The sequence below is a fragment of the Ammospiza caudacuta genome, chromosome 27 (assembly GCF_027887145.1).
Source record: "Ammospiza caudacuta isolate bAmmCau1 chromosome 27, bAmmCau1.pri, whole genome shotgun sequence".
Lineage (NCBI taxonomy): Eukaryota > Metazoa > Chordata > Aves > Passeriformes > Passerellidae > Ammospiza > Ammospiza caudacuta.
The window spans coordinates 2,268,215-2,284,869 of record NC_080619.1 but is presented as its reverse complement, the minus strand read 5'-3'; the positions used below and the strand labels follow the sequence as shown (position 1 = coordinate 2,284,869).

Below are 16,655 nucleotides of genomic sequence, written 5' to 3'. Positions count from 1 at the left end.
CCCAATTTTGGGGGGACTTTCGGGTTCCCACTCTCAGTTTTGGAGAGATTATGAGGAAATTTCTCTGGTTCCAAACCCCATTTTTGGGGAAATTTTTGTGGATTCCTGGAGTTCCCACCCAAACTTTAGGGGAGATTTTAGGGGTCCCATCCCTGATGTTGTGGGAGGGTGTCTCTGTGGGTCCCATCCCAAATTTTGGGGAGACTTTTGGAGTTTTTTGAGACCCCCATCCCCAATATTAGGGGAGATGTTTAGGGTCCCATTCCCCATACCCTTGGGGGAGTGTCCGTGGCTCCCATCCCCAGTTTTGGGGAGACTTTTGGGGGTTTCCTGGGAGCTCCATCCCCAATATTAGGGGGACATGTTTAGAGGTCCCATTCCCAGTTTTGGGGGAGTCTCTGGGTGTCCTATCCCAAATTTTTGGGGGACTTTTGGAGTTTTTTGAGAGCCCCATCCCCAATATTAGGGGAAATGTTTAGGGGTCCCATTCCCAATTTTGGGGGAGTTTCTGTGGGTCCCATCACCAATTTGGGGGAGACTTTTAGGGTCCCATTTGGGGTGGCCGTGTCTGGTGACAGTGACAGTGGTGATGAGCAGAGGGAAGGGAAGGGAAGGGAAGGGAAGGGAAGGGAAGGGAAGGGAAGGGAAGGGAAGGGAAGGGAAGGGAAGGGAAGGGAAGGGAAGGGAAGGGAAGGGAAGGGAAGGGAAGGGAAGGGAAGGGAAGGGAAGGGAAGGGAATGTGCTGGTGCCAGCTGCCGTCCCCGCCCCGCACCAGCTGCATCTTCTGGTCTTTTCCTCTATAGAAGGAGACAAGTCTGGGAAGGGGAATTCCGAGGAAGAGGAGGCTGGTGACAGCTTGGGGACAATGAAGATCAAAGCGCTGGCAGCGTGAGACCTCCTGGGAAGGGAAACGGGATTTTTGTAGTTATCGTTCAAAATAATTATAGTTCATAAATATGCAACAGGCTGTTGCTTTAAAGGGTTAATCCTTTGTTAATGGGTGTCCTTTTTTGGGCTTATGCTGCCCAGAAAGAGGTACCTGGACTGTCTGTAACTCTTTGTCTTTATTGTCTCATATTGTCCTAACCCAAATTGTCCACATTTTTATTACTCTAACTATATTGCTATTTTATAACCATTTTATTACTCCCATGTAAAACCAGGACAGGAGCTTAAACCCACTGACAGCTCCGGACGCAGAGAGCGTCCCCAGAGGTGTGTCCTGAGTGTGACAGTGATGGTGGGCAGCCCAGGGGCCAGCAGCTCCCTCTCTGCCAGGGTTTGTCCCGGTGTGCAGTGACAATCTGCTCTGGGCTGGTTTGGGAACCCCGGGATGCAGCAGCAGCTCGGGGGATGCGGTGCCTCAGCCGCAGTGTTTCTTCATCTCCCCCGAGGCTTGGGCGAGCCTGATCCTGCCGGGGTTTGCTCACTCTGGGAATCTCTCGGTGTCCCGGGAAGGGAAGTGGCAGCAGGGATGTGCCGGCACCTCCAGGGCAGCTCAGGGCTCCGTTCCTCCCCTCCCCTCCCGGTCTGAGCCTCCCCCACGCCCTGCCCGCCTCTGCCCTGCTCTGCTGCCAACGCTGAGTGATGCCCAGAGAGGGGCTGGATCTCCCTGATCCCATTGCAGGGATCCCTCTGATCCCATTGCAGCGATCCCTCTAATCCCATTGCAGGAAATCCCTCTGATCCCATTGCAGCGATCCCTCTGATCCCATTGCAGGGATCCCTCTGATCCCATTGCAGGAAATCCCTCTGATCCCACTCCAGGGGATCCCTCTGATCCCATTGCAGGGATCCCTCTGATCCCATTGCAGAAAACTTCTGAAATTCCTCCTTCTCCTCCTCCTCCTCCTTCTCCTCCTCCTCCTCCTCCTCCTCCTCCTCCTCCTCCTCCTCCTCCCCTCTGTCCACAATGTCCCCCCAGAGGGCTCAGGCTGCCGTGGGGTGCTGAGGACACCCCGAGCAGGTCCCTGTCACCCCTCCTGTCCCTGGCACGAGGCTCCCTTGCACTCCTCACCCCCATCCCGGTGTTTGAGCCCCTCCTCAGGGGAGATAAGATCGGGATCAGCCCAGGCCGGCTCTGCCAAAACGGGCAGGAAGCAGCACGGTAATTAAACGGGCAAATAATGGGAATTTAGGATTCTAACAAAAGGCAGAAAAGCAATCCAGAGGGGGTCGGGAAAATCAGGAACACAGAGAAAAACCCAATCAAGCAGAAAATAGCCCGGACTGGAGCCAAGGGAGGGGCTGAGGCAGCCGGGCTCGGGGGGAGGAGGAGATTTGGGGGGCCGGGGGGGGGATTTGGGGGCTGGAGGGGGAATTTGGGGGGTGGTCTCTGGTGCCGTTCTGGGGCAGAATGAGAGTTTTGGGAGAGATTTGTTCCTCAGCATTTGTTCTATGCTTTAATCGAATATATATCATAAAATAATGTGAAAAACGCCAATCACTTGTTTTTTAAAATTTTAAAAGTTGAATAGTAATAAAATGCTTATGAAAATAGTAATACAATTGGAGCAATAACAATTTGCACAATTTGAATTAGGATAATATGAGACAATAAAAACAAAGAGTTACTGATGTCAGGGTACCTTTTTCTGGGCAGCAGGAGCCCGAAAAAGGACACCCGTTAACAAAGGATTAACCCTTAAAAGCAATAGCCTGTTGCATATTCATACACTTCATACATGATGCATAAATTCCATTCAAACACAGGATTCTGTCTGGTCATGGCCAGCTTCTTCCTCCAAATCCTGACAGAACCAAGAGGCGGGAAGAAGTTCGTTTCTTCTGATAATGGAACAATAAATTTTTTTTCTCTGAAAGATTCAGGTGTCCTGTGGCTGCTATCTCGCTGCGAGTCCTCTCTTAAAAAAAAAAAATCCTACACAGCATAGTTTCTATTTTAACAATTTTTATAACCTAAAACTATATTTAACACAGTACTTAAGAGAATTAACGCAGCATTACTTTCTAACACAACACATATAATATTCATTTGAATATTTGTAAAAAGCCAATCATAAAATACAAGAATTTTTCACAGTAATAAATCAGCCTTTTGAAACATGGAGTCAGATACTCGTCTCTTCATGCTGGCACCCCTGTGATCACTGTCACACTCGGGGACAGGCCCAGCCCGTGGGGACCCAGAACAACCCGGGCCGGTGTCCCCAGGGCCTTTCCCGGGCATTTCCCGCCGGGAGGAGCCGCCCGGGACATTCCTGGCTCGGCCGAGCCTCCCTGGGCCGGGTTTGTTTGCCCGGAGCCCTGGAGACGATCCCGAGCCATGGAGCGGGGAGCAGCCCGGGGCCCCCGCGGGCTCTGGGGGGACCCCCGGGCAGGGACCCCCCTCCTTGGGGTGAGCCCGGAGCGCTCCTGCCTCGGGATTGATGGGATAGGGGTGGAGAGGGGCTGGGAGAGGGGCTTTGGGTGGGCTCGGGGCTTTGGGTGGGGTACGGGCTTTGCAAACGCCCCGCAGACCCCGAAAGGTGCCCGGGTCCTGTCCCCAGGGGTGGGGACACTGCGGGTCTGGGAGTGACCCAGGATGGGAGGGCGCTGTCCCTGGAAAACCAAGGGAGAGAGAATTCCCATCTCCAGGGCTCCCGTCCTGCTCCCCTGGGCCACCCGCTCGTCCTGCCACCACCCCTGCCCCCTCTGTCCTGCCACCAACCCAGTCCCGATCCCGCCTGTCCCCAGACGTGTCGCCCCTGTCCTGCCACCACCCCCGTTCCCTCTGTCCTGCCCCCAGCCATGTCCCCTCCATCCTCCCACCATCCTTGTCCCCTCTGTCCTGTCCCTTCTGTCCCCTCTGTCCTGCCGCCATCCCAGTCCCCTCTGTCCTGTCCCCTCTGTCCTCCCTGTCCCACCACCCCCCCGTCCCTCTGTCCTGTCCCCAGCCCCGTCCCCTCCATCCTAGCACCACCTCAGTCCCCTCTGTCCTGACCGCTCCCTCCCCTCTGTCCTGCCTTCAGCCCTGTCCTTTCCATCTTGCCACCACCCCTGTCCCCTCTGTCCTGGCACCATCACTGTCCCGATCCTGCCTGTCCCCAAACGTGTCCCCTCTGTCCTGCCACCACCCCCGTTCCCTCTGTCCTGCCCCCAGCCATGTCCCCTCCATCCTCCCACCATCCTTGTCCCCTCTGTCCTGTCCCTTCTGTCCCCTCTGTCCTGCCGCCATCCCAGTCCCCTCTGTGCCACCCCAAGCCCCATCCTCTCTGTCCTGCCACAACCATCCCCCCTGTCCTGCCATCCTTGTCCCCTCTGTCCTGCCACCATCATCCCCTTCGTCCTGCCACCACCCCTGTCCTGCCCCCAGCCCCGTCCCCTCTGTCCTGTCACCATCCTAGTCCCTCCTTCCTGCCACCCCTGTCCCCCTGTCCTGCCACCATCCTTGTCCTGCCCCAGGCCATGTCCCCTGCATCCTGCCCCCACCCCAGTCCCCTCCATCCTCCCACCATCCCTGTCCCCTCTGTCCTGCCAGCCCTGTTTCCTCTGTCCCTCCTGTCCCGCCCCCAGTCCCGTCCCCTCTCCTCCCCGCCACCATCCCGGGCCCGGTCCCGCCTGTCCCCAGCCATGTCCTCCCTGTCCCCCCTGTCCCGCTGCCGGGACTCCGCATTAACCCTTGAATTCACAATCCCCGTTCCCTCCTCTCCTCCGTCGCAGCCCCGCGCCCCGGGATCGCCGCCCGGAGCGTTCCCGGAGCATTCCCGGTGCCCGGTGCTGATCCTGCAGCCGCTGCCCGGGCCCGGCGCCGCCCCCGCGGGACCCCCGCCCGCCCGGCCAGGTTCGTGGGGACAGAACCCGGGCAGGGCAGAGCCGAACCGGGCCGGGTTCGTGGGGACAGAACCGGGAAAGGCAGAGCCGAACCGGGCCGGGTTCGTGGGGACAGAACCGGGAAAGGCAGAGCCGAACCGGGCCGGGTTCGTGGGGACAGAACCGGGCAGGGCAGAGCCGAACCGGGCCGGGTTCGTGGGGACCGAACCGGGCAGGGCAGAGCCGAACCGGGCCGGGTTCGTGGGGACCGAACCGGGAAAGGCAGAGCCGAACCGGGCCGGGTTCGTGGGGACCGAACCGGGAAAGGCAGAGCCGAACCGGGCCAGGTTTGTGGGGACAGAACCGGGAAAGGCAGAGCCGAACCGGGCCGGGTTCGTGGGGACAGAACCGGGAAAGGCAGAGCCGAACCGGGCCGGGTTCGTGGGGACAGAACCGGGCAGGGCAGAGCCGAACCGGGCCGGGTTCGTGGGGACCGAACCGGGCAGGGCAGAGCCGAACCGGGCCGGGTTCGTGGGGACCGAACCGGGAAAGGCAGAGCCGAACCGGGCCGGGTTCGTGGGGACCGAACCGGGAAAGGCAGAGCCGAACCGGGCCAGGTTTGTGGGGACAGAACCGGGAAAGGCAGAGCCGAACCGGGCCGGGTTCGTGGGGACAGAACCGGGAAAGGCAGAGCCGAACCGGGCCGGGTTCGTGGGGACAGAACCGGGCAGGGCAGAGCCGAACCGGGCCGGGTTCGTGGGGACCGAACCGGGCAGGGCAGAGCCGAACCGGGCCGGGTTCGTGGGGACCGAACCGGGAAAGGCAGAGCCGAACCGGGCCGGGCTCAGCCGCTCCTGATCCCAGATCCCAGATCCCAGATCGGGCCCTTCCCGGGGAACAGCAGCGGGCAGAGCCACACTCAGCCGTGTCCATCCATCCTTGGGTCCTCGGGTGGGCGTTCAGCCCCACGGGCTGAGAATTTTGGGGCTTTTACCAACTCTGGGCTCCAAGATGCTCCCAGGGAACAGTTTTTGGGTTTTGGGGTTTTTTGGTTGTTCTACTGATTTTTTTTGGGGGGGCGGGGGAAGGTTTTTGTTGATTTTTTTTTTTTTGTTGCTTGTTTTGGGGGTTTTTTGTGTTTGTTTTTCTGTTTTGTTTTGTTTTGTTTTTTTTCTAGTTTTTTGTTTTGTGGTTTTTTTGTGGGTTCTTTTTTGTGGGTTTTTTGTGGGTTTTTTTGTTGTTTTCTGGGTTTTTTGGTTGTTTTTGTTTGTTTGGGGTTTTTTTTGTTTTTGGGGTTTTTTTTGTTTTGTTTTTTTGCTTGGTTTTTGGTGGGTTTTTGGTGTTTTTTGGTGTTTTTTTAGGTTTTTTTCTGTTTGTTTTTTGTTGTGGGTTTTTTTGTTTTTGTTGTGGTTTTTTGTTGCTTTTTGGGGGTTTTGGGTGTTTTCTGGGTTTATTTTGTTTGTTTTTTGGTGGGGTTTTTTGTTTGGTTTGGTTTTTTCTGGTCTTTTTTGTTGTTGCTGTTGTTGGTTTTTTTTGTTGTTGTTGTGGGTTTTTTTGGTGGTGTGTTTTTGTTTGTTTGTTTGTTTTTTTGGGGGGGGGTTTCAAAATTCTGTTGTTTTTGTTCTCCAAACCCCCATTTCCTGCTGGCATCCATCCATCCCCAGGGAACACCGGGGTGTGACAGACAGACTCCTGGAACTGCAAGGTGGGATTGAGAGGGACTGGAGCCCTGGGCTGTGCCCCTGCCCGGGGGGGCTTAATCCACCCGGGTACCCCCAGACTGAAATCTGGGCTGGGGGGGCTGGCAGCAGGGACAGGGGCTGTGGTGACACCAGGGACAGCAGGGACAGCAGGGACGGGGGGCTGTGGTGACACCAGGGACATCAGGGTGAGGGGTTGGGGACAGCAGGGACAGGGGCTGTGGTGACATCAGGGACAGCAGGGACAGGGGCTGGGGTCAGTGGGGACAGCAGGGACAGCAGGGACAGGGGGCTGTCATCACTGGGGACAGCAGGGACAGTGGCTGTGGTCACCAGGGACAGCAGGGACAAAGAGCTGTCATCACTGGGGACACACCACAGGCAGAGTCACCTTGTGCTGTGGGGAGGGGGGAGGTGGAGCTGTCCTTAAAAATCCAAGGAAATCCTTAAAAATCAGGGGGAAAAGGATGCTTCAAATCAGTGTGGAAGCAAACAGAGCCAGGCTGGCCCCGGTGGAATGGGTGGACCCACCCAGAGCTGCCAGCACCCCGTGTCCCACCCCAGTTCAGTCCCTGGGGTGCTGGGGTGCTCCTGCCTGGAGGGACAGCCACCTCCTGTGTCCTGGGAGCCAGCCTGGCACCTCTGGAGCCTCTGGGGATCTGGCTCTGAGCCCTTATGGGGTGGTCCAAACCCTTTTTTACTCCAGAGAATCCCAGAATGGTTTGGATTGGAAGGGAGCTCAAAGCCCGTCCAGTTTCACCCCTGCCATGGCAGGGACACCTTCCACTGTCCCAGGCTGCTCTGAGACCTGGCCTTGGGCACTGCCAGGGATGCAGGGGCAGCCACAGCTGCTCAGGGTGGATGAAGCCAGCAGGATCTCAGGGGATTCCAGCAGGTTTATAAGAATTTTCCATGGGAATTTCACACCTGCAGAAAATGGGGGTGTTTTTCTGGGGTGCAGAGGCAGATTTGGGGCTTTCTCCGCGTGGATGGGCCTCAGCAGCCTCACACCCTCAGTGTGGCCTCCAGCCAAGGGAACAGGGAGCGGCAGGAGCTGAGGGGGCACTGAGCATCCACACCCTGCTCCTCCCTGGATCCCAGGAGTGGGGATTGGAGTCCTGGGCTCACCCCTGCCCTGTAAGAGCATCAGGGGTAGGATGGTCAGGACGAACAGAGACGAGAGATCTCTGCAGCCAGGCTGTGGAACTTGGGGTTTATTGCAAAGGGCCTGGGTGCAGGGCCCTGCTGGGAGCTGCCAAACACAGCTCAGAGCAGGCTGAGAGAAGAGAGGGGGAGAGAGGGTGAGAGGGTGAGAGAATAAAAGGGGTAAGAGCATAGAAAAGTAAGAGCTAACAGGCAAGAGGTAAGAGCAAGAGTAAAAGAGGCAAGAGCAAAGACAGCAAAGTTCCTGTTCCAATACAATAATTCTTCTTCTGTGTTGAATATTCTGATTCTCACTAACCAATCTAGTACAAGATACAAATCCTATAGCATTCACATACAGCCTATAAGAATCATTACATTACCATACTGTGTTACATTTAAAACCCTAAAAACTCCTCTTTGGGCCCCTTCTGCCAAGCTGCAGGGTCTGCTCTGACCCTTGGGCCTGTCTGCAAGCAGAGGGTGTTGTTCCATCAAAAGGGGATCACCTTCAGCTGGCCACACCATTGTTTTCCAGTTGTTCAGTAACTGAGGGATCTCAAAGCTTGCTTTCATTTCAATTTCACTTATAGTTTCCATATTCTCAAAATCTTTTGCCAGGCAATCATATTGATAAGGCTTTCCTGTTCCATCTTCCCCAACACTGCCCCTCATGTCCAGCGCGGGGCTGAGCCTGGCATGCTCTGAACGTGGTGCTCTGCCCCTCAATGCCCTGGGCACTGCCATAGCTGCAGAAACTCGGCCCAGAATGGGAGGAAAATCTGGTCCCTCCAGCCCCATTAACCACTGACCACAGCCCCTGTTCCTGCTGTCCCTGCTCAGCTCCCCCACATGAGCCAGCAAGGAAGAAAAGCCTCAAATGTGGCAATTTTCAAGTTTTAGCCAAACAAAATAATTTTTAAACACCACATGAGGCTTCCAAAGCGGGGTGGGGGAAGGCTGGCTGTGCTCCCACTGCTTGGGAACAGGGAGGAGCCTGGGGGCCGCCCCATCCCGGGCACTGATCCCAGGCCCTGCTCCCTCTGCTCCCTCTCTGACGCACAATCTCCCACCCTCGGGCAGGTTTGATGGAGCTGATGGTGATCCAAGGCTCCCAAATGCACCAGCTGGTGATGCACGGCCTGGCCATGGCAGCTCTGATGCCCCTCGGGGCAGGGACAGCCCCAGCCCAGGTGAGGCTTGGGGGGGCAGAGGGGACAAAGAGGGGGCAAAGGGACTAAAGATGGGGTAGAGGGAGCAAAGAGGGGGCAGAGGGGGCAAAGAGTGGGCAAAGAAGGGGCAGAGGGACCAAAGAGGGTAAAAGGGACCAAGGAGGAGGCAAAGGGACCAATTTGGGGCAGAGGGACCAAGGAGAGGACAGAGGGACCAAAGAGGGGCCAAAGGGACCAAAGAAGGGGTAGAGGGACCAAAGATGGGGCAGAGGGGACAAAGAGGAGGCAAAGGGAGCAAAAATGGGGCAAAGGGAGCAAAGAGGGGGCAGAAGGACCAAGGAGGGGGCAGAGGAACCAAAGAGGGGGAAAGGGACCAAGGAAAGGACAGAGAGACCAAAGATGGGGCAGAGGGACCAAAGAGGGGGAAAAAGGATCAAAGAGGGAGCAGAGAGACCCCCAGGGCTGTTCAGGGTCACCACGTCCTGCTTTGGGACCCTCTGGGGGCAGCACCTGGGTGGTCCCAGCCCAGCTCAGAGCAGCCCTTTGGGGTTTTGGGGCTTTGTTTGGAACCCAGCTCTGACAGCTCAGACGGCAGCCAGGCCTTGGGCAGAGGCTCTGCCCAGCTGGGACCCTCTGGAAACACAGGCCAACCCATCAAGAGCTCTGCAGGGGCTGCCATTTAGAAATCCATCTCAAACCACAACAATTCATCTCCTTGGGGGGAACAATGCAGCTTTTGGGGCAGGGCTGGGCTGTGGCAGCTGCTGAGCTCGCTGCCAGCTGGCACCTCCTGGCACCCAGCCCTGCCCTCCCATTGCCACCAGGGCTGGGCTGGCTAGGACTGGACCCTGCCCAATTGGCTCTCAGCAGATCAAAGGCTCTTCCCACAAGGTTTGGTCCCATCTGTGGGGCTGCCACCCCCCGTGTCCCCCAGGGGGTCTGTTGGGACTGAGCCCAGCCAGTGGGAGCAGCTGGGTGTGATCCCGGTGTTATGTTTGCCCAATTATTCCATCATTAAAAAAACCAAACAATGTGACAGTGTTCACAGGGGTTTTCAGGTGAGGGAAGAGATGAGAATGTTGACTCCATGTTCAGAAGGCTTGATTTATTATTTTATGATATACATTACACTAAAACTATACTAAAGAAATAGAAGGGAAAGTTTCATCTCAGAAGGCTAGCTAAGATAAGGATAGAAAGGAATGAATAATAAAGGTTTGTGTCTTGGGCAGAGAGTCCAAGCTAACTGGGCTGTGATTGACCATTAATTCTAAACATCCAAGATGGGCCAATCACAGATGCACCTGTTGCATTCCACAGCAGCAGATAACCATTGTGTACATTTTGTTCCTGAGGGCTCTCAGATTCTCAGGAAGAAAAATCCTAAGGAAAGGATTTTCATTAAAAGATGTCTGTGGCAAAATAATATTAGAGGTAGCAGCAATTTTAATTGAATAGTTTAGAAAATATATAAAATCGGATACACTTCAAATATTGACAATATTATATGATTAAAATAAGGGATAATTTGGCTCCAATAATAGCGCATAAGCAAAAGATAACTGCGGGGTAGGGAGTGCAGGGGTCATGGACCCTTGCCACCTCATGTACAAGCTTGCCAAGTGAAGATTCCCCCCTTATATGCCATGTGTCAATGCCATCTCCTCCCACTTTCGATTCATCACACTTCTACCTCCGCCCTCATCACCACCTTTACCACGCATGCACCACCACTCATTTTGGTGGTCGCACAAGTCTTTGGGGGTCGTTTTTGATGAAGGCCTCTCCTCTTCCTTGATGTCCTTTAATTCACCCTTGGGTTACACATGCGCACCAAGCCAAGATTAACATAATATTATATTTAAGCATCAAAGCAATAAATCTCTTATGGCTGGCATTTTCCTGGGACCCAACCAGATTTTCCCTTCTTTCTGTTAATTTTTAGTAACTGTTATCTCTTGCTTTTTCCTGTCCTTGAACATCTGCAGGAAAGGGGGGGCGGTGGAGCCCCTCCTCTCCCTTTCTTTCTTGGCATTATACCTTTTAACTGTTTTATTATTATTTCCAAATATTAATTGCTGCATCAATATTGATTGCTGTTTCAATCATACCTATTTACTACACCGGCCAGTGGCGCTTTGGGAGCCCCGGCCCAGCCCTGCCTCTGTCCACCTCCCCAGGCGCTGGCAGGGCCTTGGCAGGACGAGGATGAGGAGGAAGAGGAGGCCGTGGTTTTCCACCATCATTACGTGCCCTGGACCCCTCCCCGCCTGCCCCCCGTGCGGTTCCTGCGCTGCTCACCTGAGGAAGGGCGGTGAGTGCCAGGGGGTCGGTGCCATCCTGGTGTGGCAGCGCCTCCAGGGACACCATCCATGGTCACTGAGCTGTCCCTGCTCCTCTCTGGCAGAGCTGTGCCCCCTCCGCCGCCCCCCAGCGCCACCGGCACTGTGGGACCCGGTGTGCCCCCAGCAGAGGGTAAGGACAGCCCGGGGACACCGACACTGTCCCCATGGCCCCCACAGGGCAGCTGTCCCTCGGGCTTCCGTCACCCCAGGCTGAGCTTCCCTGCTGCCTATCTCCATTCCATGCTGTCCTGTCTCATCCCATCCCAATAATGTCCCATCCCAATAATGCCCCATCCCATTCCAATAATGTTCTGTCCTGTCCCGTCCCATCCCATCTCATGGATCCTATGGATCCCATCCTATCCCATTATCCCATCCCATGGATACCATCCCACCCCATCCCATCTCAATAATGTCCCATCCCATAATCCCATCCCATCCCAATAATGTCCCATCCCACCCCATTATCCCATCCCAATAATGTCCCATCCAATTTTCCCATTCCATCCCATCCTATGGACCCCATCCCAATAATGTCCTATCCCATCCCATTATCCCATCTCATTATCCCATCCTATCCCAATAAAGTCCCATCCCATTATCCCATCCCAATAATGTCCCATCCCATCCCAGTAATGTCCCATCCCATTATCCCATCCCATCCCAGTAATGTCCTGTCCCGTCCCGTCCCATCTCATGGATCCCATGGATCCCATCCCATTATCCCATCCCATGGATCCCACCCCAATAATGTTCCATCCCATAGTCCCATCCCATCCACTAATGTCCCATCCCATCAATGTCCTATCCAATCCCAATAATGTTCCATCTCATTATCCCATCCCATCCCATTCCATCCCACCCCACAGAGTTTTACACCATGGAGCAGCAAAGGGGGCTCTGAGCTCTGCCTCCCTGGACCCCAAAGATCCTGGATGGATGCTCCACCATTCCTGTGCTTTTGGGGTTTTGGGTTTTGGGGTGGTTTCCCCTCTGAGCCCCCCAGCAGGGCTGTCCCAGCCCCAGTGTCACCCCAGTCCCCTCCAGGCCGTGCTGTCCCCGGGGTTGGGACAGAGGATGGTCCCCACCTCCATCTGTCCCTCCAGCTCTCAGCACAGCATCGCCTGTCATTAATGTGCTTTGTTAAGAGAGCGCCCTGCTGTGGCTAATTAAGCATCTGTAATTACATTAATTGCACGTGTAATCTGTAATGGGCTGGTGGCTCCGTGCCCGGGTGCAGGGGCTCCCTCGGGGCTGGGGGAGCCCAGAGCTGTGGGGGGGGGGGGTGTTTGGCAGTGCCTGGGGGGGCTGAGAGGAGCCCTGGGGGGGTCTGTGAGGCCTTGGGGGGCTCTGTCAGGTCTAGGGGGGTCTCTCAGGTCTGGGGGGTGAGGGGGTGCTGGGGGTCTATCAGAGCCTGGGGTGCTGAGCGAGTGCTGGGGGGGGGGGTCTGTCAGGTCTGGGGGGGTATGGCAGGTCTGGGGGTGCTGAGGGGAGGTCTTGGGGGGGGTCTATCTGAGCCTGGGGTGCTGAGGGGGTGCTGGGGGGTCTGTCAGGTCTGGGGGGTTCCTGTCAGGTCTGTGGGTGTAAGGTGGCGCTGGGGCAGTGCTGGAGCTCCAGGCTGAGATCTCCTGGCTGAGCTGAGGGAGGCAGAGCTGGATTTTTGGGGGGGCCGTGGTGGGGAGAGCAGCCTGAGAAGGAAATCCCGGAGTTCCCCAGCATTCAGTGACCCCTGAGCTCCCCGGGAGCAGGAGGAAGGGGCAGAGGAGGCTTTGGGTGCTGGGAGCTGTTCCCTGCCCGTGCCACCCCCCAGCACTGCTGTGCCCTGGGGTCTCCAGGCCTTTCCCTGGAAGAAGGCCTCAGAGCCGGTGGTCTGGAGCTCTGAGGATGCAGAAAAATCCCTTCTTGGACTGCTCTGCCCGGTGGAAGGTGGGATCTCCCTTCCCTGAGCTCTGCAATGGGCAGATCCTCCCCAGCCTGGCCCCTGGAGGAGCTCCCAGATGTGGAGCAGAAGGATCAGGTGGGTTCCAGCAGGAAGATGCAGCTCCTCCTGCTGGGAGGTGTGACAGTGTTCACAGGGGTCTGAGGGTGAGGGGAGAGACAAGGATCTGACCCCATGTTTCAGAAGGCTTGATATAATATAATATAATATAATATAATATAATATAATATAATATAATATAATATAATATAATATAATATAATATAATATAATATAATATAATATAATATAATATTTCTATATTTGTTATATATTATTTTATTATATTATATATTATTATATTATATGTATATATATATAACTATACTAAAAGAATAGAAGAAAGGATTTCATCAGAAGGCTAGGCTAGGCTAAGAATAGAAAAAGAAAGAATGATATCAAAGGCTTGTGGCTCTGAGCCAGCTGGCTGTGATTGGCCATTAATTAGAAACAACCACATGTGGTTTGCATGGACAAATGAGCCATCCACGGGGCTGAATTCCTGGGAAATCCATCTCCAAAGGAGCTGGAAACCTTCTGTATTGGTATTACCAATACTGGGGATGGGATGTGCCTTGACTTGTGATGGTGTTCACAGAGGTCTTAAGTCGAGGGAAGAGATGGGGATCTGACTCCATGTTTCAGAAGGCTGATTTATTATTTTATGATATATATTACATTAAAACTATACTAAAAGAATAGAAGGAAGGATTTCATCAGAAGGCTGGCTAAGAATAGAATAAGAAAGAATGATAACAAAGGGTTGTGGCTCTGAGCCAGCTGGCTGTGATTGGCCATTAATTAGAAACAACCACATGAGACCAATCCCAGATGCACCTGTTGCATTCCACAGCAGCAGATAACCATTGTTTAAATTTTGTTCCTGAGGCCTCACAGCTTCTCAGGAGGAACCATCCTAAGGAAAGGATTTTCCATAAAAGATGTCTGTGATGGAGGGGACTGAAGGAGGCATCCAGAAGCAAGGCTGGGATGGATGGGAGAGCAGATGGTGCCCAAAGGATCCCCCAAGGACACAGAATGGGGAGGAGGAGTGAGGAGTCACCTGGAATGGGCAGGGCAGGAAGGGTGGGCTCGGGATGTGACCAATCTTTGCTTTAACATGAGAATAATGAGAGGAATGGGAGGGTGAAGCAATGGGCATTGCAACAGCCCTGCTGGACGTAACCCTGGGGTTACTGGTCAAACTGGGGCACCTCCAGCCTGGCCAGAGCCTGGGGACAGCTCTGTCACCTCCAGGGTGGGAGGGAATGGGGGTGGTGTTTGAGGGTCCCCAGGACGAGGGGAGAGATGGGAATCTTGACTCCATGTTTCAGAAGGCTGATTTATTAATTTATGATGTTATATTATATTAAAAGAAAATTATATACTAAAACTACACTAAAAGAATAGAAAGGAGACATCAGAAGGCTAGAAAGGAATGAACAATAAAATCCTGTTAAGAAAGGAATTAATAATAAAATCTTGTGACTGACCAGAGCCCCGACACAGTTGGGCCTGTGATTGGCCATTAATTAAAAACAATGACACACGCTGGGTAAACAATTCTCCAAATCACATCCCAAAGCAGTAAAACATGGAGAAGCTGAAGCTCCCCAGCTTCCCAGGAGAAAAGATCCTGGCAAAAGGGATTTTTCAGAAAATATCACAGTGTCAGGGCAGTGATGCAGAGATGCTGGGCTGAGGCTGGGGCCTGCCAGGGAGGGCTGGGGGTCCCAGCAGAGGTGGCAATGCCCAGGTGTGCCTGCGGGGACTGGCAGACCCCAGAGAGGCACAAGGGGAGGCACAAGGGGATTTTGCTGCTGCTGGGTCAAGGCTGAGCCCAGGGATGGCAGCAGCACAGGGATGTCCCCCCTTCCCCAGCCCTGCGGGTGCCCCAGGCCAGGTGGGAATGGTCTTGGAGGCACCTGGGATGGTGGCAGGTGTCCCTGCCATGGCACTGGGTGGGCTGTGAGGTCCTTCCCACCCAAACCCTCCTGGAATTCTGGGATTCCTGATTTGGGAATGGACCGGAGGGGCTGGGGGCTGACACCGGCCCAGTGTCCCTGCTGTCACCAGGACTTGGTTCTAGGAGTTTCCAGGGGGCTGGCCTGGATCCTGCAAGGCACCAGAGCAGGAGGAGAGGTTAATTACAGCCTGTGCTAATTGCACCCCTGAAAACACCTCATGCAACACGGCCCCTGGTTGCCAACTGGGCCAAGGGCTGCCACCCCTACAGGACTGGCAGAGAGGGGTGACAGAGCCACCCCAGTCCCCAGGCACTGTGGGACCCTGGGGACACAAGCTGGGCACTGGAGGGGAAGGGCAGAGGGGCTCCTGCTGCCCAAACTGAGCAGGGGAGGGGAGCAGGAGTTCCTGCTGCCTTCCCAGGTGGGAGATGTGTCCCAGCCATCCGAGGCTCTGCAGGGGGAGGTTTGGGTGCCCAGCATGGACCGGAGCAGCTCCTGCTGCCCCCACCAGCTGAGCCTCCCTGTCCCAGGGCTGGCAGCCCCTGGCCAGGACTATTGGGAATCAAAGTGACTCTGATGTTGGTGAGGGAGAGAGAATGATGGATCTGACTCCATGGACATCAGAAAGCTGATTAATGACTCTATATTATTCTATACATCTAAACTGAACCTGCCAAGCACTCAACCCTGCACAGAATCCTGTGACTGTCACCCAACAGTCCAACACACACACACATCTGGCCCTGACAGGCCAAGGAAACAAAACTCCATCACTTTGGGTAAACAATCGCCATATTGCATTCTACTTTGGCACAAACACAGGCACAGCAAATGAGATATGAATATTCTTGGGAAGAATTGTGCCTTGCTTTTCTCTGTGAAGAGAAATGTGGGGTTACACACCTGGCCCTGACAGGCCAAGGAACCCAAATACCATCACTTTGGGTAAACAATGTCCATATTCCATTTTACTTTGGCACAAACACAGGAGCATAAATGAGATAAGAATTGTGTTTTCTTTCTCTGAGGTTCAAAGAATGTGAAACCCAGAAATATTCTTGGGAAGAATTGTGCCTTGCTTTACTCTGTGAAGAGAAATGTGAGGCTACACACCTGTCCCTGACAGGCCAAGGAAACAAAACACCATGACTTTGGGTAAAAAATCTCCATACTGCATTCTACTTTTGCACAAACACAGGCACAACAAGTGATAAGTAAGAATTGTGTTTTCCCTTTCTCGGAGGTTCAGAGAACGTGAATCTCAGAAATCCTTGGGAAGAATTGTGCCTTGCTTTTCTCTGTGAAGGGAAATGTGGCAACACAGGACAGATACCCAGGACAGGAAGGGTTCAGTGAGCAGCATGTCTGATCTCACCGACCTGGAGTCTTCAATGGCCCAGGAGGTGACAGCAGCGACACCTCAGGTGACTCAGGGTCCCCGTGTGACTCACAGCCACTCTCCACCCCTGGGTGGGTGTCCTGCTTCCACCTGAGCCACTCCATCCTCAGGATGAGCTCCACAGAGAGCCTTCCCCTGGGCCAGCCCCAGCCACCCACACAGGATCCTCCTGATTCACCTGGCCCGGGCTGAGCTGGGG

General features: G+C 54.5%; 1 protein-coding gene across 1 annotated transcript; it reads left to right on the top strand.

The window, feature by feature from the left end:
- Positions 1-3,286: 3,286 nt before the first annotated feature.
- On the top strand, positions 3,287-16,648 carry PRR29 (proline rich 29). Its single transcript, XM_058820790.1, has 6 exons — positions 3,287-3,358; positions 4,516-4,783; positions 8,679-8,788; positions 10,948-11,081; positions 11,175-11,242; positions 16,458-16,648. The coding sequence occupies exons 1-6, from the start codon at positions 3,287-3,289 to the stop codon at positions 16,646-16,648; spliced, it is 843 nt and encodes a 280-aa protein (XP_058676773.1).
- The last annotated feature ends 7 nt before the right edge of the window (positions 16,649-16,655 follow it).